Genomic DNA, 22,523 nt, shown 5'->3' with positions numbered 1-22,523 from the left:
AGAGGTGTGGTGAGAATAGAGGCGAGATTTGAAAACGAATTATCGAGAACGGTTACGTGTTTACTTTTCTCAGAGTATGATGCAACAGTGGAAATTGATAAAAACAGAAACATTATCACAAACTTTTAGTCATGGATGGAATTCAAATTAACAGGTTACTAAGACCACTCAATATATTTCGCGGAGTTTACGCATCTGATAGGTTACCAAAATCACCACGAAATGGAGTTTACATAATAAATTTAGATCCATCTAAATTACCGGGTTCACACTGGGTTGCAGTCTATTTGCATAATAATTATGCAGAGTATTTTGATTCCTACGGCTTACCTCCTTTTGTTTCAAATATAAGTAATTTTTTAAAGTCATTCTCAGTCACTCGCAATCACGTTCAAATTCAAAGCTTTCGTTCGGATATTTGCGGTGAATACTGCTGCCTCTATACCGCTAGTAAATCATTAGGTCAAACACTACACAAATTCCTCGCACACTTTCATCACACCATCCCTCATCTCAACGACTGTCGAGCCCTGAAGCTGTTTCATCAGACCTTCAAGCGGGTTCGGCGGGCCAAATGTCATCCCAGAGCTCAGCGGTGCTGTTCCCGAATAAATACGATGAGCAGGAAGAGGAGGTGATTATTTGAGAAGAAACAGCCGCAGAATGCAGATCGTGGTATCTGTGACTTATAGCCAAGGCGGGGTGACGGAGCTTGCAGCCGTCGACGTGGATTCAAATCGTTTATTTTGGGGCAGTTTCAAGAAACATGGGAAGCTCATCGCTGGAGGAAAGAAGCTACGTTTCCCAGACCCCTTACAGCGAGATGAGACATCCTTCAACGAAGGATTCATTTCACACACCGAACTTTCAACTACCCTGGAAGCTATGACTGAGGGTGCAACCGCTCTCTACGCATTCAGCGAAGCAGAGTGTGAGTTCCTGACCGATCTGACGGGACGCACTTTCATCTCTCTCGAAAAAGAGTTAAACTGTCCCCCTCCCGAAAAATGTTCCTTTCTTGCCTTTTCCTGCCTCAATCCTTGTCACAAATTGCGCAACAGCACTTGCGCATTGAGAGATGCACATTCTCTCGCCCAGTGGTTCCAGTATAACCGTCTCAAAACCGAAGTTGATCCTTGCCCGGATGACTGTTCCCCCACCCCTCCTCCTACATCAACCTCTAAATAAGGACGGTTACGTCACCATACGCCAGTCGTCATGCAGTCATCGGTGGATGCAGACCATCAGTCTCCTCCGGTGAAGAGAAAGAAACCTGCTGGAAATTTTATTCCTTCTATTGGACAATCGGACAATTTACTTCTTCAAACTGTGTATTATTTGAACAAAACAAAGACAAAGAGTGTGTGTATTGGTTACGATCCTGGTAGAGACTTTGAATCAGTTGTGCAATTTAATCAAGTTGGAAAAAAAAGTGTAATTGTTTCACAAAGCGAGTGGGCAAACATCTTGAACTGTGAAAAGGATGTGGATTTGTTCTTTTACAAAGGAGAAAAGCATTTTTTAACTTCCTGTTTGGCTTATGCGAATTACTTTGGGAAGACTCATTTGGTTATTAAAAAGACCTTTAATTTAAAGCAAGAAGAGTGGTTTGCATTGGTGAAACTCTTCAAGCTGATTGATTTATTTCTCCAGAGACTTTCAGCTAGTCGTGACAAAGTGAGACATTTTCTCGCCACAAAATTAGCAAAGAATATCACAGATTGTGATTTTGAAAGACTTGAATTAGAGATGGTACTCATAGCGTATGGTTCGGCTGATGAATAGCCTGTGTGAGTGAAAGGCTTTCTAACCTCTGGCGTGAATGAAAGTTCCGTAAGTTAGAGAGTCTTGATGTAAGTTCAACCCCTGGCATTGGGTGTAAAAACCTTGTAAGTTGGACATACATCACGATGGGTGCCATTGTCGAATTTCAAGGATTTACGGGTAGCAATGGACATTTTATTGTCAAAGAATTGGCAATTATCGCTGTCCAGAATAAATGCTGTAATACGTGGTTATTTAAATCACCACAGAGATTGCTCTTTACAAAAGAGTCTTCTTGGCTGAGAAACAACTATCACGGCTTGTGCGAATACTCTGGAGATGTGGATTATTCAGAACTGGAGAGTATACTTCACAATTATACTAAAAATTTTAAATATCTATTCACAAAGGGTGCTCAAAAAGCTGCCTTCTTAACAAGTCTTCTTCCCAAGGGAATTTGTGTGGCTAATCTGGAACTTTATGGGTGTCCTTCATTCACGAAATTGACCACGAATGAGGGTTGTTTAATTGAAATTCATATGGATGGTAATCTACAATGTGCCAGAAAAAATTGTTTTAAGCTAGCTGATTGGTGTATACGAAATAAAATATGTTAGATTTTCTAGTCAAATGTATCATTTTATTGTTTTACATCATCATGTTCACTTTGATCATTTACGATGCTATACAATTGAGACAATATGATTGTATCTGGGGATATTTAATCGAATGTGGTTATTTAAACGAGAGTGCTAGAGAACTGTCTGCGCTCAGACGTGCTGTTCAATTGTTTCAAGAGGATTATAACATAAGTATGAGTGGGGAAATGAACTATGAAACCATGTATATGGTGAACAATGTAACAAACTCATCTGTGTGTGGTTGAAGAAAATAAACTTTTGTTGTTAAAATTTACCCTGGTCTTTCATTTCGAAATAAAAAACACATAGTATAGTATTTAATATATTTATTGTTAATAAATATACATATCAACTTCAATTTTGAGTATAAACTTTATCACTCTCAGACGGGTACCTTTAATGGCGTCTGTGGTACCATAATCCACTTTTGATTTTCTATGGTCTGTATAACAAACAGGTTTTGGTCCGTCAATACAATCACTTTGAGTCCTCGTTCCTCCTCCTTTTGCGTAGACTCGGGGCTGGTAGCACTCGTACACATCCAACCAGATGATTGGGTGCTGCTTGTCCGCGAGGCGTTGCTTTTCCGGATCGGTGATGTCATCCTGGTTCGTTATGTTAAATCTCTCCACTACACCATTCTCATTCTCGAAGCCGGAGAAAGTCACTTTATGTCCGATCACTTCAAATATCTTTCTCTGGTGTCGGAATACGCAGTAGTAAACTTCGTTAAAAAGTACCGAGAGCACAAAATCTGTGCCTCGTTGAGGGATGTACACGATGTAAGTATCCGGATCTGACTGCTTCTCCACCCGGAGATTGGTGTCCTCCAGGGAGGCTTCGGGATCTCTTCGCAGCTCAGCAACAGTTCTGGAGGTCATGTTAACGTTGAATGAGGTAATAATCACTCGGGAGTCATTTATATGCAGGAGTGGGAGGAGTCACGTTGCAACCACACGTGTTAAGACCTTGGTAACTGCTAATGGGAACATATCCAACTCGAGTGGGAGAAGCTATGGGCTCGGCACGTGTCTGGAATGCACCGGGAGTGAAAGGGAACGTTGTGACGTCATGGGCCAGGATCGGCAAATCCCTACTACTAACGTGTTAGGGCCCATAATAAAGGAAGTTGATGGTAAAACTGAAATTTTGATATCCTTAAGCTGCAAAAAATAAGGAGTCATTTGACGTCTTAAGCAAGCATTAAAAAGGATGTTTTTTTCTATTTCTCCGTAATGAGTTATCAACTTAAAATGAACCTCAACTGTTCAATGCATTGTATGTAGAAATATTTCATTGTTTTAATCCTTTTTATGATGCGTGCTATAGGTACTAGAGCAATCATGACGACCTTAAATGACTCGGAACTGAATATCTTTAATGGATCATTAACCTCAAGCTGTTTTGGGTTGAATCAAAACTGTACAATGAGCATGCTTAGTTTTGTTACTTTCAGTGACGTCATGGCAAAATTAGCAATGCCGGAACGCACTTTTCTTAACTTTCTTTAGAAGTGAAATATTACTCTGTGTGTTTTATTTGTTGCATGTTATTAGTTGCATATTATTACAATTTTTGTTTTGGTTAAGAATGTATCCATCTTAATATGTGTATAATGTATCTATCTTAGAAATTATGAAAAACGACAAAACATCAAAAATGAAAACTTGTTATTTGACTATTATGCCTTTTGTTAACCAGTGCCGGAACGCCGTGACACTGGTCCCTTTTGAATACAGTTTTTTCCAAGAAGTACTACTAGAAATAGAAATAATGATTCAATATATCTGTTTCCTAATAATTAATATTTCATCTAAAAATGTGGTGGTTTGGAAAACATTTCCTCATTGTTCACCTCACTGGAACACATACAGCTCTGCCAGTGGCTTTTCTAGTTGCGGATTTTCAGATTGGGTAGTCGAGAATAAAAATAAAATAAAAAGAGCTCCCAATAATCTTCCAAGATTCTTTTTTAAGGCAATTCAATGGCTAGAATTTTTTTGAGTGGATCCATGAATATGCCAATCAGAGTGTCGTAGGCTTGATATAAAAATTTCAAATTAACTGGTAAAAATTAATTAATTTACATGACCGTAGTGCAAAAAAGAAAGTGAATTGAGATAATGGAGCGTATCACTCATTTTTTAATTAAATATTTCACAAGCCATTAAACGTAATGCAGCCACAAATGATCTTCGGTTCAATCCTTCGCTCCGGGTATAATAGCCATTAAAAAAAAAAGTATTAACCCTTAAACAGCGGAGTTTTTTTTCGGAGCTTTATTTTGTTTTTCCGTTATAAACTCCTTAATTACTGCCCAAGCATTCAGATAAACACTTAGTTTTAAAATTCTGTTGATTCGTTCTTGCTAGAGGGGGTGTGCCCATATGGGCACGCTAGCCGTTCCGGCCACCGGTCTGTATTCTGCAGAAGAATCGCTCGAACCATCATAATTCTCATTTTTATTGTGTGATACGCCATATAGTTTTGCATTTACCTATAATACTTCTTTTATTTGACAATTTGAAGTAATTTCAAATCATTATACTTAATTTTTTTAGGTTTAAGCATTTTTTTGGCTGTCCATAGAAATGAACAGTGTAAAACTCAGTTTTGAAAACAGTTATTGAATGAAAAAAACATGTTATCAATGAGTTTATTCACAAAATTATTCCTATATTGCTGGTAGAGTCTTTGACAACTACAAATTGGGTTTTAAATTGCAGAGCATGATAGTCATAATTCCATTGAAGGCAAATACCTGGGCACTCAGCACATTCTGAGCACGCGCGGGAAGAATGTTTTTCATAAGAAAATCGGCGTCTATGAAACGGGACAAATTGGTTATCTCTGTCATCATACCTTATATCATCAGACTTCCTATGATTAGTTGCACTTGATAGGGAAGGTAAAATACGACCACCAGGTCTGGGAAAGGTACATCTTCGTTACAAAAACACTTGTGCAATCTCTCGCCTAAGGCCTACTGCGGTATATTTGAACCAGAATTTTCCGTACAGATCCAGGCATTTACAAATACAGCATCAAGGAGATAGCTTCATGTGGACCATCACCATTTTTTCCTGTGATAACATTCCTGTATCCGTTGATATTTTGATCCGTGGGAACAGTTCCGCCCATCTAAATATTGTAGCTAGAGACCACTGCTGGCTGCCTAACTTGTACAGTTTTTGAGGTAACACATGGGAATCTCGTGACCTTTGTGAGTGGGTGTACACATTGGCAAGGTGACTTGACAGTCACTACCGAATAGTCATTCTATCTAGCAACAACAATATTCCTTTCTTTCTCCCGTGCGAAAGCATGGGAGCAGCGGGGCTGCTTAGCTAGCTGTTTTTTCGATCAATGGGAAACTTTTTGGTTACCTTTTTCTCAGAACCCTGCCAGTGCTCTCATATCGTTGAAATTTTAACTGATTTATGAGAGGGAAGATAGTAAACCAATTGTCAAAATAAATGGAAAACATATATTGCTTGCTCTAGTAAATTGTCCAACATGATAAGCAAAGACGAAGAGAATTTATGGTAGTTATTTTTTTCTTCAACACTCAGTCCCTGCTATATGCTGAAGTCCACCAAGCAATCTTGAGGAGTATTCAAGCACTCAATACTATATTTTAAAGCCGAAACTTATAGGTTCACCCCGTATGAAATGTTTGCAGCTATTATTGCCAAAATACTTTATCATGGATTCATCGTATTTTAGCTCGGGTGTTGGCACATAGATTTCTGAACAAACGTACTTTATCATATTTATGAATGGCCTAAGTGTGCACATTTTTCCGCTGTTATCGTAGTGATTATTAGCTGCACAGGGAAAAACCCTCATTATATTTTGCAACCTTGTGAATGGCATTATACACAACAGTGTTTCGGACATCATCGCCACTCTCCCAAAAATTCTCTTCCTGCTGACAGAAATAACCACTCAGAAAAGAATTGAATTGAACAGAGGAAAATAAATTTCTTCCGTCATGAACATTTCGGAAACCTCAACTAGGAATTTACCGGAAATTCAGTGAAATTCATTTCGAGGAATATATTCTCAGCGGATGACACGTCATCTCGTGCTTATGTGTACGTCTCGGTCATTTTACTGTCTCCTCCATCCTTTTCAGGACTAAAACTGACGGTGCTTGAAATGGTTGCTTGTTAACTTTCACCTTGATTGCCTCCTTGCGACTTACAACCAGGGATTGGACTTAGTTGGAAAATTTGACCACGAGTTCAATGTGGTCGATGTGATCAAGGTTCAATCTACTTTTTATTGTTACAAAGTTTTATATGCGATACAAAGCTGTTCGCAATGAGCTTCAACATTGTATTTATCAAACATCCTTTCCCCTTCCACCATGCCCTTGATTGTTGGGTATGTATACCAGTGGTAGAAAATAGCCCTATCATTCTTCATACTAGATAGTTGAGTAAAGTATAACGCAAGCACGATGAATAAAAGTGTTGAATAGTAAAAAATGTATTTTTTGTACTAAAAATTAATGGAAATATTACAAAAAAATATTGATGCCTATAAAATCAAGTGAAATAAGAAAAAAATGAAAGATTGATAAAAACTTAGCGTTTTACATCGAAAATATTTTATAACAGACCCAATAACAACGTTTGTAGCGAAGGACACCCGCCAAAAAAGACACCCCCGGCTACCGGCTAGCGTGCCCATATGGGATCACCCAAAAATAAATTCAAATTCCTTGTCTCATACGAAAGATATCACTATGCTTGCAAAAGAAACCGAAGTTGACAATATTCATTATGAGGATAAGATTAAATACTTAACCGAGTATGAAAAATAAAAAGGAAAAAAATCGCATTTACTCAAGACACATCGCCATTTTTTCTCTTTTGCCTCCTCGAACAGAAAGAGTAAGAATACCTATCCTGCCACAGTCAATTGCTGGTATAAATGCTGGCCGTAAGCACACGAACCGAATAAAGTGATACATTGTAATCATTTTAGGCGAAAACAGCATGCTCTATAATGCTTGGGTCGGATTTAACACGAAATTCTTTAGACCACTGCAGCTGTGCCCATATGGGCACGCTAGCCGTTCATGGGTTAAGTGCTCACCTTACGCTGCGCAGGATCGTGACCTTCAGCATTTTGTTCAAGAGATGAAGAGATTTTGCGCCGTATAAAGTAAGGGTAACCCCTGCGGATGATAGAAGACCCTATTAAAAAATTAATTACCACCGTAAAAAGGGTCTTTATTGTTTGTGCGAACTCTTCCTACTTTACGCAGACAAGCGTTTTAGTTTCAGCAAAGAGGATTTTAGCTTACGTACTTCGCCGGTAAAATATGATGATCGAATTATTTAGAACTCTTTGAAGTATATCCGACGAAATTAGTAACATTCTTACCACCTGTGGTCTTGTGTTGAATCAACTTTACCCCAACTCAGCATTTTTCTTACTCCGTGACGCTTTTTGCTCTGTGCTTCAACCCGAAGGTTAATTAGGATAAGTAGGAGTTGAACGCACCAAAGGTAAAAGCTGGATTCCAAAACAAGGAGACCAACTTAGTATATGCCATGTACCAACACAAGTACATCTGTGGGACGTACTATCAAACTGAAACGTACCAGCGTACGACCAAAGAGCTCATATAGGGGTACGACCGACTACGAGCACTTGACCAAAACAAATCGCTAAGTGATTGAACGATATGCATTAAATTTAAGGACGATAATAATGGCTTGTACGACTGATTGTCTGAGAATATTTAAATTGTTTTTGAGAGAGTCATTGCTCTTTCGAGGGAATTTATCCGGCAGAAGGATGTCGACAATGAGATTCAATTTTTATGTAGTTCGCTACGTTGCGCACTTCATCAGTTCATAAAAAATACATAAAAAGAGAATTTCACTTCCTCACTTTTAAAACAGCGTCATAACTTATCAGCCGGCGTGAGCATACATATTATCATGAAATTCAACTAAAACATTTCATGTTTAGTCGACAATTTTGAAAGCTCACGCACACACTGGGTAAACACACGAGACTCAGAAGGTGATAGGTTCCATATGTGAGGAGTAAGAATAAGTGATTTTATTAAAAATCATTTTTGACCTTACCGGTAGGTATTCAAACGGTAACATCTCCTAAAATCGATGAAATTAAAACGGATACGCCATTAGGTCAAAAAGGATAACTTGAAAAAAATAAAAAGTTAGTCTTGACAATCATTTCAGAAGTAGCTGCATAATCCTGGATATAATGCGCACTAATTACTAGTCCTCAATTTAGGTCTTTTTTATTTATTTTTTATAATTTAGGTCCCATCTGTTGGGCGAACTTCTTGCTTTCGTTTAATATGAGACTAAGTTTTCGAAAAGTCAATCAAGAATGTCAATTTGTTTTTAGGCCTCAAATCGGTCCAAGCGCTCGACTGCCACGGCTGCGTTACGCGGCATAAAAATATATACACTTACCTATCGATTAATTCACATTATCAATAAATTATCATAATTACATCTTGAGAGACACTACTTTCATGAAACATAGTTGCAATGAAGAGATAATGTCGTAGTCTCTATATATTTCCTAAATTATTATTTAATTTATAGACCCATCTTTAAAACAATATTTTAGGCCTCTAAGACTCTATTTAATAATTTTCAACAAACTACTCGGACAAGTTAGGAACCACATCCCCTTTCTGGGAATTAAGCTGCTGAGAAAGAAGTAGAACCATTGATCGACTCAGAGTTACTCGTCTTCAACTCTTTTTGAGAGGATATATCTACATTTCTGCAACTTTGTTTCGATATTTGCCGAAGTATTATTTAAATTAGAGACAGATCATTATTACAATAATTTTCATATTCTTTTATGATTCTCTATCGTACTTTCAATACTACCGGAAGTACCTTTCATTTTATTCAGATATACTCTCGTCTTGATTTCAATTACCTTTTGAAAATTTGTAAGTTGCAGTGTGGTGGTTTCAATAAAGAGATTTCAGGTTCGATGAGAAGGGAGAGTTTTTGCTCAAAGGATGAGCTCGAGGCCTTTAATTTCGTCTGGCTGGTGGCGGCGGCGACAAGTGTGCATGGCGAGGAGGAGAGGTTTGCGGCGAGTGAGCATGGAAAGGGCGAAGGCTGATTGTGTCGCCGCCTGACGGTGTGCTCGCCAGAGAGAGAGAGGTCCCTTCTAAGTGGATTTAACGTGCAACTGTACCCACCCTCACTCACTCTCCCTTTGTCTGCTCCTTTGCCGCGCTTAGCAGCGACCCACATGCCCATGTGTGTCTGTTAAGTGTTCTCTTTAAATCGCTCGCCTTTGATGGAATATATATCCGCCAAATTTCCAAACCTTGAAGAGTATGAGACGATATCACGTGACTCAACCGATTTTTGGGACATAATTATTGTTTCATTTCCAAAAAAAAATTAATGCGAATATTTAAAAATTGTCATTATACTCCACGGAATAAGTATTTATTGGGACCAGTTACTTGGAGAGTGCAATCAATTGTTGCACTACAACAAACATGCAGGAAATGAGAAATGTTATAAATGCATTCATAGATACTGATAAGCAAAAATTATGCAATTTTTCGGAGATATTTAAATTTATTCTGACGTTGTTTTTCTATTCCGGCGATTTACTTAAAAAACTACTCCCTCGTCCATTGATATAGCCCCACAATGCCGCATGATCTCAGTTGATTCGCGCCGATGTGTTGTGTCAATAAAAAAATTAACTCTATCCCAGCATTTCTCAAAGGTATCTGAAGACATTTATTATATCGCACGTCATTGCTGGCGTTTCATTCAAGTTTAATTTCCTTTGGCTTTCCCCTGTGATGCAGGCATTAAACTTGAGGGTATATGAATAGGTATGTTGTATGTAATACAATTTTAGTGTTTTATCTTTGATTTTCAATTCGGTAGGGGAAAACTTGAAAACTTAAGCTTACTAGTAATGGCATATTTGTAGTGTTGACCTTTATGTGATCTCATACATATGACCTCAATATTACGTCTGAATCGTTAAAATGATGGATTTTCAATTCACAATAATTGCCTCGTCCAGGGATCAAGTCTCTTGTGGAAGACATGTCTTCATCCACGGCGTTCCAAGCATGAGGCCGTGTTCTGTCATTAGCAATCGCGGGTAAAGCAACAGGAGATTGAGTTTTCCTTCTCACAACACCGTACACAGCAGTAAAATAAAACATCGAGCACCATACCACTCGAACTTTTTATTGTTTCAAATCTCGCGCTTCATCAACTTGAAATGCGCTAATTAATTGCGTAATCAGAGAATATCTTGGAGGTGGAGCGTACATTTGGTATTTTAGCTTTCTTCCTCAATGATTTCGCAGCTTAATAAAACGTATATGGGAAGGAAATAGCGCACAAACATCATACTTGTGTTCATTGAGAAACTCCTCTGATCTCTGCACTAATTCATGATTTATTTAACAACATTATCAGATTACGGACACGGAAATTGTGGATTGCTTCGGTTATTTGGCCTATAATTCCAGTCGTCTTCTTAATATCTTTTTTAATGTACGCCCTACGCTTATCGGATTTTGGTTAGGAACCAGGTTGTTGGAATCCAGGCCTTCCGAACAAGGTAGCCAGCCCTCTTTAATTTTTAAATACGACATTCACACGACTCAATCACACGTTTTTTTTAACTATATTACCTTTGATCATCAATTGTGTTTCTCTTTTTTTGAGTTTTATTCGCGTATTTTCCCAAAGATATCGTCAAATGCCGAGGATAGAAAAAAGTCCTCCCCTCATGCTATTTTCGGCGGACGCGAAATTACTTTATTCGCTGCAATAAGTTGGCTTTGAGTATTGGGGTGGGATTGAGCGAGTACTGAGCGGGGAAGAGATCTTAAAAACTGCTACTGGCGTAGAGAAATTGTTGCAGATATGCTAAACGCTTGGAGCCGCTAGTGTTTTGGAGGATAAGCGCTAGGCTTAGATTGTTGGAGTGATTGTTAATACCTAAATATTCTTCAGATGGACACGGAGAACATCACGTTTGAACCCCGTTATAGATCCGCCAGGAAGAAGTAATTATGAGAGATATTTATCAAATGGATAGTCGTGTGAATTCAAATTTCTCCCGAGTAGTCAATGACTTTAATAAATGCTAGGCTTTCATTTTTATTCATTTATCGCTGGTACCCTAAACCCGTACCTCCACGCGCCCTTTAATATGGCTTGCGGGGTAGTATGTTGATTTATGTGTTGAAAATCGTGCCAGAGGGAAGAATTCTTTGTAATCGGGGAAAGTGGAGAAAAAAAATGAGATTTCCTATTGATGGAAGGAAAGTGGATAGGTCGTATTGAGAATTGAAGAGGGAATTATTTATATGTATATGAATTTCCACGAGAAAGAATTCCCTTCGACCCGTTTTCGAACCACGGCTTTCCGGGTCACTTCGCAGACCACTACACTATCCAGGATCTTTGATTCACATGGCAATTGTAGCGAGGCTCACGGGAATTCCAGGATGGCATGAGCCGGCCGGAGTAATTCGTAAGCACTCCATGCAAGCGTTATCTAAGCGAAGGAATATTTTTTAAATCATTGATAAACAATAAATAGAAGGACCGATTCAAGTCAGAAGGGAAAGTTGAAATTGTGGTGCTCTTCCGTTTCTCCTCCCGTCTTCTTTTGGGATGTTGAATGTGCGCCGTGTGCCATGCTATTTCTATTTAGAAAGCCTCCGAACAAGGTAACCTTCTTTATGTTGCTATTACACGATGCACAACTTTATCATACACCAGACCAGGAGTGGCCGACCAAAACGTAAAATCTGGTCACTTTGGAAATATATCATAACTCCGCGGTCAGCTCGTAAAATTATACTGTTGTGCAAAAAAATAGTTCAAAAAATACCCGGCTACAATTTAGGGTGATTCTGGCTAATTTTGGGTCGCTGAATCCGAAAATGACCTCCGTCTTTTTCTATCACCCTCCATTTTTACGAGCAACCCCTAAATTGGGGAAAACAGCCCCTTATCTAAAATTATAGTTTTTCAAGGGCCAATTTCAATTTTGTTTCAATGTGTATGAGTTATTTTTTTGGGTATTTAGTTTCGGAATCCATAAAATTGAAGGCGTATTGGTCTCATGATGCCATTTTTGGCTTCTAAGAAATAAATATATTTTATAGAAGATATGTTCTTATTTTACGAAAATGTTTTTAATAAATACCTGCTAATTACTATCTCATTCATTAATTGAAGAACATTTTCAAAAGGAAATGACAGAAATTAAAGTCGTACTGCGCTTCAATTTTATGCCGATATTTCGTCTCGCCCCCTTTGGCCATTTGAGCGTGAGCCGTAAACTGAGTGAATAGTATCGTTTGATAGAGACCCCAGGACTTACGAACATGCACCCTATTTCTGCATAGATATTTTTCGAAAGTCTATTTATCATCAATTGTTATTCGCTTCGTTTGTCTGATATTTCAGTAATATCACAATGATTTTGTTAAATGACGAAAAAGGAAAGATAATAACTCCCCATATGATATTTGTTAGTGTTACTTATATACTGAATTATTACTCCGTCGCTGGCATGTGGAATAAGTACCACAATCGCTTCCCTACGCGAGTCAAGAGCCTATTTACAATCTGATGTCTGCAACTGAAATTTCTGTGCGCTTCGATTTTTGCCCGATACCTCCACTTCTCTTTTCGAGTGGTCTCTTCCGCTGAGGCGTCCCTTTGGCCCCCTCCCTTCCCTATGGGTCTCTATGGCCCCCTCCCTTCCCTATGGCCCCCTCCCTTCCCTACGGCTTCGTCCGTGTAAGCCGCAACCGCCGACCATCCCACCCTCGCCCCATCATCAAAGATACGGAGCCGCTTTTAATTACAGTGGCGTCCGAAAGGGGTCGAGTAGTCGGCCCTCCAGCTCACCAGCCGCCGATTCCCGTCATTCCCAACCCCTTCTATAGCGATTCACCCTCGCCTCCGATCCGCAGACCGCTTCTCCTCCTCTGGCCCGCCTCCGGCTTGGCGGATTGTTGGTTGAGGAGCGTGACGGATGATCGCAATGCATGGGCATTCCTTAATGTGAGGAGTCTACCAGCGAGTTAGTGCATGTGGGTAACGAATGTGATGCATGGATGATATGATTAGTCGTAACCAAGGCCAACCATGCAGCTAAATATTGCAATTTTACTATGTATTGTATTCGAGGGAGCGAATTCAAACCAAATTTATCAGTTAATATTCCCAAAAAAGAAGAGGAGATGCCAATATTTCTCTTTAGCCGTCGTTTGATTATGCACTTCCTTACCGTCCACCAGAAGTATTGGCACCCTTTATCATAATGCAGTATCTTTCTTAATTTTTACGATACTTCACATTGCACTAAGTTTAGAGTGACAGAATTAGTTCTGTTGGTGCGAAGGCTTCCGCGGTGTGATGTTAATGAAGGCTGCGTTTTCCGGATCTCACCGCGCTGTCGTTGCCACCGCGAAGTCGTTGTCACAACACGGCATTGAGCACTTCAACCCTTAGAAGCCTGCTGGAATGCAGGAGAAACTGTTGTCTCCACGACAACGACGACGCGGTGAAACCCGAAGAAATGCAGCCTTCAGAATTAATTCTGATCTCTTTAGGATTTTGGTGCTCCCGACGTGGGTGTAGACAATTATCTTGTCTTCTTCAACCAATCCTGATCCTGGAAGATGCTTTATAAATCCTACGCGACCCGAATTCTCTCGGTGAAAGTGAGGCGCATGGAATGATCCCACTGAGCCGGCCTTCGCTCCCTCTGCGTAACTCAATTTATTCCTTTTCATTGAATAAAGACGGTGTTTCTCCCACGCCTCTGGGATCGCCATCTCGTGCAAACATTGAGATATTTATATTGGATCAGTGATTCTACCCGAACCGATTCAGAATTCCAAGGCCGTTGTCTTTCTGTAAAAAATGGAATAACCTGAAGACAGAAAAGAGGAGAAAGAAAACGAATTCGCAAAAGATGTGACTACACCGCCTTCTGTGCTTGTAATGAAGGAAATTTGGCCCTATGACTTTCTTCCCGATAGTCAACTGTGCATTTTATCAGTACCCATAAAAATTTACAATAATTGATTACTCAGTTTCTTTGCAGATTAAGAATTTTATGCGCCCATTATTTGATGATTTGTAATAACTATATTCTCTCTATTGTCAGAATTTACGTGACCCAGTTTAAAATGTTAAATATTGTAATTCTCATTAATTTATAAATTAAAATTCAAGATATATGAAGGCATAATTGCTTTAAGTTTTCCGCTGTTCGAAGACTCTCTGTGAAGGTAATTTTTACCAATTCTCGTTTACTCGGAGTCTTCCGTGGCGTTCGGAATTTTAGTTAAGTTCAGAATTCGTGCATCTCTCCATTTCCTGGGTTTTCCCCGCGCTTTGTTGTCAGAGGTGACGAGAGTTTCGTCAGGATTCCACCAGGCGTCATCGGGTCGAAGTGGCCTTGACCTGTGACAACAAAACGCAGTGAAAGGCCCGGAAATAGAGAGATGCACGAATTTACCAATTCTTGGCCGTTTATTTTAAACTAAGAGACATATAGGTGTGATTATAGCTGAATCGTAATTATTACTTTCAAACACGATATGATGAAACGATTATTGAAATAATAAAAGCTTCCATCACGCGCATTTGGCCTCGCAGACACCAACCATTACTATGTTATTTACCGAGAAAGACGCCGAAAGTGACTTTTAGCTTTATAAATCTAATTTAATTTATCTAAACCAGGAAATTGCGGAAGCCATATCAGTGTACACTTTGAAGGTAATTTTGACAGTTTTCCCCTCCTCTTTCAATTTTACTCGTTTTTTTGAAACGCACAAAAAATGCATCCTTTTTTCAAGGATTTTCAAAAGTCCCTCGTATTTTAATAATAACTGGAGTAATGGTGTAAACCATCTTCATCAGAGCAGTTTTACTGCGGATTTGAACTACTTTTAAGTATCTCCAGGGTTTAAAAAAAATTTGAGTTTCTCCTTCGTATGCTAGAGTACTACATTTCCTCTTCCTCAATGAGATCTCGACCACCTTCTCAACGCTTTCACGATCTTCTGAATATGGGGGTGTCTGCGATTTCAAATATTTTTCGTCACCAAATGAATTTATTTTTCGTTATATATATCAATCATCCCCCTCAGTTCCCCCTCTGTTTCATTTTTCCCGAGAATTGGCGAACTTTTTGAAAAATTTCCCTTTCATTTGCGGCATTTTGAATTGGTAATGAGTTGGCTAAACATCGATGAATGATTGGATGCTCATTAGTGTCAAGCCCTTTTGTATTGCCGCGTGAAAGAGTCGCTTCGTTCGTCTGAATGCCCTCCAATTTTCAGGCCATCATTTTGTGTGCACCACGCAAAACTAATTACTTATTCTAATTGATGAACGATAAAAGAAACCTGGTTATGAGGAAAAACTTGTCAATTTTTATCGAAACTCGTGCAAAATCTGTTTTTATCTGATATCGAATCAATGGCCCCTTTTATTTTGCACACATATCATTAAAACAGTTTTACTGCGAATGCTTTATGCATTGAATGGTCGTCGTAAACTCCAAATTTCCGCATCGGTTTTACATTTGCGGAGGTTTGCTTTCATGACTCATTAAGTTTAACGAGGTGAAACCTGAACAAAACATATCGCTATTTTACTGCCTGCTTGGTGTTCATGGCTTCCTGATTTTATCTAACTTACCGGTGATCGTTTACGAGACCCTTTTGCCCACGGGAGCAACAAAGGTTTGAGGCATCAGTTAAAGGCCTCATTTTTGCCTAGCAAAGCAAAATATGGATCAGTTATTGTTAAGCATAAAAATATCTAAGGCCTTTCGATCGTTATTAACTGACATTGTTTACAAACACACTTGAACACGTTTTCGCGCGAATATTTATTTTTTTAACCTTACATTGCATAGATATTCATAATGAAATGGCTTTAATTAATCGCGTGGCAATCACTCCGAAAACCATTAATTTGAAAAATTTAAACATACCATTAGGTCAAGATTATACTTGCTGGAACTGTGACGTTGATCGAATAAAAAAATAAGAAAGACGACATCTTTTAACGATTATCTTCATTGCCTGTATAAAAGTAAGCTTAAAAATCGAGCGAATTAGGTTTCATTTTGATATTCTGCCTGCCAGAAATAAAATAACACGTGTATATTCCTGGTAGAGGTAGCATCTTAGATGTAATGGTATATAGCGTTGACATATAATTGGCGGCCGCGGAGTGGTCATAAATATTCTAACTTATGCCTGGATTGATGTAGTGGAATTTCTTCCGAACGGAAATTAAAAATTAAAATTGGTGATATATAATCCATGATACTTTATTTGAGACCTGGGGAAGAGCATCTATTTTCTCTCCATTGCTTTTCGGGTTAGCAGCGTCAAAGTTGAATTCTGAAGACGTTTCGTGGCCTATGCTGCTCGCATCTTCAGATCGGGTATGACTGCCGATAGATAGAAATGGCCCTTATACCATCCTTAGGGTGGCCTACCAGTGGATCGACCAATCAGCGTCTAGGACCTCCCTCCATTTTTGGCGTTCTGTTCTGCAAATAAGTCTTTTCCAGGTAGTATTTAATGTGTGTTAATCATCTCTATTGAAGTTTTCTGTTGATATTTCGATTTCAATGGCCTCACGAATGATGCGAGGAAAATAAAATCGTTCTTTGATCAGGACCTTTGATTCCTCAATCATAATCTCATGTCCGGGATTATTGAACGCATGCTCTGCTACTGCCGATAGCTGAAAATGTTAATCTCTTGTTCGAAAAGTTGGTGAACTGAAGTATTTTGTTCATAGAATTAGATTCTAAGAATTTTGTAAATTTACATTCTGAGAAAAGTTGAAAAGCTTTTTTTTTCGTGCCTGTATTCACGATTTGATCTTGCACAATATTTATGGGTAAAAGTGCAAAAGAACGTGATTGTTCCACGGAGTCACGCCATGAATGGTGTTTGCATCATCTGCTCCGTCTGTTGCCTCACCCCGTCTCCTCTCTCTCTCTCCCCAGCCGAAGGGTTCTCCCTCGCCGCCGCCAAAGATGCCAGCCGCTTCGTCGCCACGAGCACCGCCGTCCCCTCGCGCTTTGAGCCCTACCAGCCGGACTTCCGGGGGATCAAGGCGGCGATGCAGGCCACCAACGCAGAGGGACAGTACGCCCTAGCAAAGGTGGGTGACGAGCACAAAATACCTACTTAAGTTTTGAATTCCTCGGGATGAAAAGCAGTTTTATTTTTCTTGGAGATAATATTTTGAATGTTGGAAATACACTTACACGCCGTCATGGAGAAAAAGTGAATGTAATGTGTGAGAACTAGGATTCACATGGAAATTTAAAAAAAATAAAAAGCGGACCAAAAAGCAGCTATCATGGTAGCAGCGGTGGATACGAAACCCTAGGACGGGCTCTCGGGGTTACCCAACTGGGCCGAAGTCCGGAAGCGTTGGCTCATCACCTCTGCACCGTAGAAGGGGGAGGACTGGAAGGGAAAAGGAAGGAGGCGCCGCCGCGATAGGAGCTCGACGACGCCTCCGAGGACGGCATAGGGAAGAAAGGGATGGGACGAGGAATCCCGCACCGTCACTAAGGCGGGCGGGTCCCACCACTAGCGACACTAGGAAAAACTATTAATGTTCCAGCGATTTTAGAGGATTATCTTATGAGGAAGAACAATCCATCGATCAAATCGCTAGATCATAGCGATAAGATCAAAGCAAAGCGGTAAGTTCGCGTGAAAGTAGGATTCTTCAGTTGGCCTCTAGATGTGTAGTCAATGCATTGAAATGGGTTTGCAAATGCCGCCACATGCAGAGGGATCCGAATTTCACGGAAAAATAAGCTACAATGTAGGGGTGTAAACTGGCATTCATAATCGTGATGATGCGATTACTTCAAATCCATATTATTTCTAGTACTATTTCTCGTGAGTAGAAATGGTCAATTGCAAAGTTTGAGAGTGGATGGGTCGCTTTGCACTGATTGCCGCGAAGCCCTCTATCGCGACAAAAATCAACCTTAAACGGGTCCAGTGGACTGGGGCACCCTATCAATGTGCATCATTGGCATGGCAAATGTGGCTGGCGAAAAATCGAAACCTATCAGGTCGTAGAAAAAGAAATTCAGGCTGAACGTATAGGAATGGATAGCTAGGTTACACAAAAATACCGTCAGCTTATATCAATGTTATTTTATGCTGAATTTTGTCAAATATTGTATATAGAGTAATTTAGAGCGTTTAAAACAGCGTTATTTAGACAATAAGTCAACCACGTTCTGTTTGCATTGCGACGTATTCGCCCTGAGTTTAATGCTGTCAGGTAACGTCCATCACAATGGTAAGGTGACTATCACATGTAGTGAATTGGTACCCAGGAGAATGACCTCGTGATATGCTGAGTGGTATGGTTCAATACACCACAAGCCGCATAGTGATGTATTCAATCCTCTCATTCTACGCTTACATGGGAAAACGCCATTAATGATATGAAGAAAGTTTGTTACTTCGTGCTGTAATGGAAATAATCTACTGATGGCAAATACTCAATGGAAATCTAAATAATAATGCTACTTAAGAACTATTTACCAATACTCTAAATAGTAATTTGAACTGACTGAAAAATGGCCTGAACACAAATGTTTTAACTAACGTCTTCAAAAGCTGCAGTGAATAGATAAGAAACAGCTCCATTATTTTGGAGCATTGTCCTTTAAAACAGGATGTTTACAGGAGAAAACAGGGAATTTTACTTGCAACTTCTTTCCACACCGTCACCAAGCAAAAGTTTTTCAATTGCAAGTGATGATTCTCCTAGAATTTGCAGGACTATCTGCATGCATTCCTCTGCTACCAGTATCCATCAATTTGATTGAGTAGATTTCCTCGGGGTATGACATGAAGTTGAGGAAAAGTACAGTAAATTTCGTCATTAATTCTGCTGATGCTACACTCCAGGTTTAGTGCACGAGGAAACGCCTGCGAAGTGCAAGCGACTGTCGTGGCCACAGAGGACTCTTTTTTCACGCATATCGCTCTTTTTCCCCAAAGTATAGCCTCGCCACGGTTTATGTATCCCCTCCCTAAGCTCTTCTTTGTTCCTCTAAAATCGTGCGGTGTATTCCGGAGTGGGCCCTCGAGGTTAGCGACGCATCTCCCGAATGAAGAGGATGAGAAAGACGGGTGCAGTTTGCAGGGGTGGATGAGGAAGTAGGGTCGGGTTAGGAGGGTGATGTGGCCCTCCGTCGAAGAACATTGGGAAAATACAAAGTTGAGAGAGCTGGCAAGAGAAATAATTCTAATAATCGCATTATTAATGATTAAATTGTATGCACCGATACGATCTCCCGATAGTAACTCAAAAATGAGCTCTACGCTTTATGTAAATTAAACAAACGCTGTAAACGCATTTATTTATTTCACCGTCCTCGCTGTCAGTTAGGTAAAGTTCTAAAACGCCTTCCTAACCGGAGGTCGCGAGTTCGAGTTCTGTGTTGGTAGATTGGTTCTGTCCTTAGGCCATGTATGCTTGTGTCCTTTTTTATATTTTGTGTCCATGCAAAGGCATGCTTGTGCCGTTTTCGGGGTGATGGTGATAAACAGCAAAATAAATAAATTTTTAAAACTCTCTAGGATAAGTGGAATACGTTCGATATTGCATCATAGAATTTTAGAACATATTAGAAGACCATTTTTGAACCGCTGCAAGTTAGCATTTTGGACCTGGACTTCACCTTTCTTGTAAGAGTACTGATACGGTAAATCTGTTAAGGGATTAGCGCTTCTTTATCTTGTTTTTAGATTTAATTCATACCATTCAAATTGCTTTTAAGTTTAAATTTAGAGAAAGGCAAGTAAGTTAATAGTTCTCCGTTAAATATTTACTCACCCGAGAAAATCCATCGCAATTCCTAAAAATGGAGCAGTGGTTTTCATTCAACTATCGTGTTTATTAGCCACACTTCGGTTTATTCATTTGTATATTCTATGAATACAGCAACCCAAGATTTTTAATATGAAGATGGCGTCAAGATATCGGAACGGCTTAATCGGCAGATCTTTGCCATCGAGTACTCTTGAATTGGGACGATTGAAAAAACTTCATCTGCCATCTTTTTTAAGCCTCCTTTGATCGATCCCACAGTCGTACAGATTGATGCAATAGGAATTACACGATGGCAAATAGCCGGAGGGAAGGGGGGAGGCAGAATCATCTATTGAGAAGTGGAAGAAAGAGAAGACTGTCTTTCTCTGGGAGATAAAGAGGTTCCCATTTCCTATTCCGCCTGTATATCTTATTTCTTCTCGGTCGTCTATTTATCTTCAGCCTTTTCCCGTCGTCGTCTGTTGCCAGTTTCTTCCTCTCGGCGTCTCTTCTTCACCATCCAATGAAGCCCTTCCGCCGGCGATCCCACTCCACCTCGAAATGAAACGTTTGTTTCTCCAGTAGGGGGCATAATGTCGCTCACTATCTGCTTCACCCCCCGGCTGCGGATATGCAGTTAAGATAATCCACCTTCGAGTATATTTTTCAAGTAAAGGGTTTTATTGCAATGAAATTTCGGATTTACATTATGTAATCGCGCCTATTCCAGCTACGAGCAATTTCGTCAATCAAGCTTTGTAATTACGTTTATAGCTGTACATCACTACTTTTAAACATTCTTTTTCCTCTCTCTCCTTTAATAACTTTGCCGAATTTTTATTTAGAATACCCACAGTAGACCCTTTCTAATATTTTTCTGTCTCGCAAATAAAATAATTATTTCGCTTACATAGGGAAAATTTTACAATGCGGAAATGTAAAAAAAATACAGAAGTTTATTTTGAAAAATCTAGGATACTACGCCGATGAGTCTGAATATAGTCCCGCATTACATGCTAACGCGTATTAACTTTCCAAATTACATTTTAAGAAAAAGATACTTTCAAAGTATGGACGAAACAAGCTGCTATTACAGACCATTTCTGCGCAAAAAATTAAAGATATGCTTTGACTATCGTTGGACCAAAAGTATTCTTTATTATTGATACTGTTCCTTATCGTTCACTGTCTTAGGAACTTTGAACTCGGTGATTAAGGGTTTGAGGATGAAAAAAGTTGCATTGCTCTCGGATTTCTTCGTTTTTTTCATTAGTGTTTAGCATTTCACCCATTCACCATGACATTGGCCGCTAAACTGAGTTTCCGTGGTGGACAAAGGAAACAAGATGGAGTTAGCGGCAATTGTAATCATCAACAAATTCACGGATCGCGATGACGCAATGTTAACAGTCTCCCGCGATAGAAAATAAACGACTGTCATAGCTTAGCGTGTTTATATTAGTAACTATACTTCATTAAGATGAGAAAAATGATGCTATAATATTTGTTTGCGGAGCATATATTCCTCGCGAACTTCTGCGTGCCCTGAACAGGGGAGACAAAATATTTGGTAGGTATGTCACCAAAGGATTTTTTTTGTTGAAATCTTTGACTGCGGATAAACATACTGGTGTAGTTTCATCAGTGAAGGAATCACAGGAAATCATCACCTTGATTGTGTCACATTTGACCCAATCGAATCGCGTTTGGAAAATCCAGTTATATTTTACCCGATATTGCCTAATTAGCATGGCCGACCTCAGAGGTTTTTCGCGTTTCTATGGCAGACATTGCGTTTATCTGTTTCATAAATAGCTTTTGGCAAAGACTTTTATCGAACCTTAATGAGAGTCTTAAATGCTAATTAATTAAAAGTTGTTTTTATATGTTTTATCACTATTACTTTATGCATACGTGATCGCTTGAAGGCATTTTCGTGAGATTTTTTAAAAATAATTTCAAATAAGAGAGAGCTCTTGATTGAAATATATGTGGGATAAACAAATTGAGTTGAACTGGAACAAATACGCGGAAAACACACACAAACACGCACACACATATTGCTATTATCATTGCAAGTGTGGATGTCTATATTTTGCTCATAAGTCATGAAAAATCCGTGAGATCAAATAATTTTTGTTTCCAAAAAGCACGTTTTGATATATACACAGATTTTTGTTTCTTTAGTTTGGTT

At 39.3% G+C, this 22,523-nt stretch overlaps 1 protein-coding gene across 4 annotated transcripts in view; it reads left to right on the top strand.

Moving 5' to 3' along the window:
• Positions 1–22,523, top strand: part of LOC124168473 (nucleolin-like) — an 817,942-nt gene that overhangs the window by 431,311 nt on the left and 364,108 nt on the right. For all 4 annotated transcript variants that reach the window (XM_046546746.1, XM_046546745.1, XM_046546742.1 and 1 more), the window contains one exon: positions 17,481–17,638. In XM_046546746.1, coding sequence (XP_046402702.1) covers positions 17,481–17,638 — 158 coding nt within the window. The remainder of the gene's footprint in view (positions 1–17,480; positions 17,639–22,523) is intronic.

This window comes from Ischnura elegans, chromosome 11 (genome assembly GCF_921293095.1).
Source record: "Ischnura elegans chromosome 11, ioIscEleg1.1, whole genome shotgun sequence".
Taxonomy (NCBI): Eukaryota; Metazoa; Arthropoda; class Insecta; order Odonata; family Coenagrionidae; genus Ischnura; species Ischnura elegans.
This window is presented reverse-complemented; position numbering and strand designations above follow the sequence as displayed.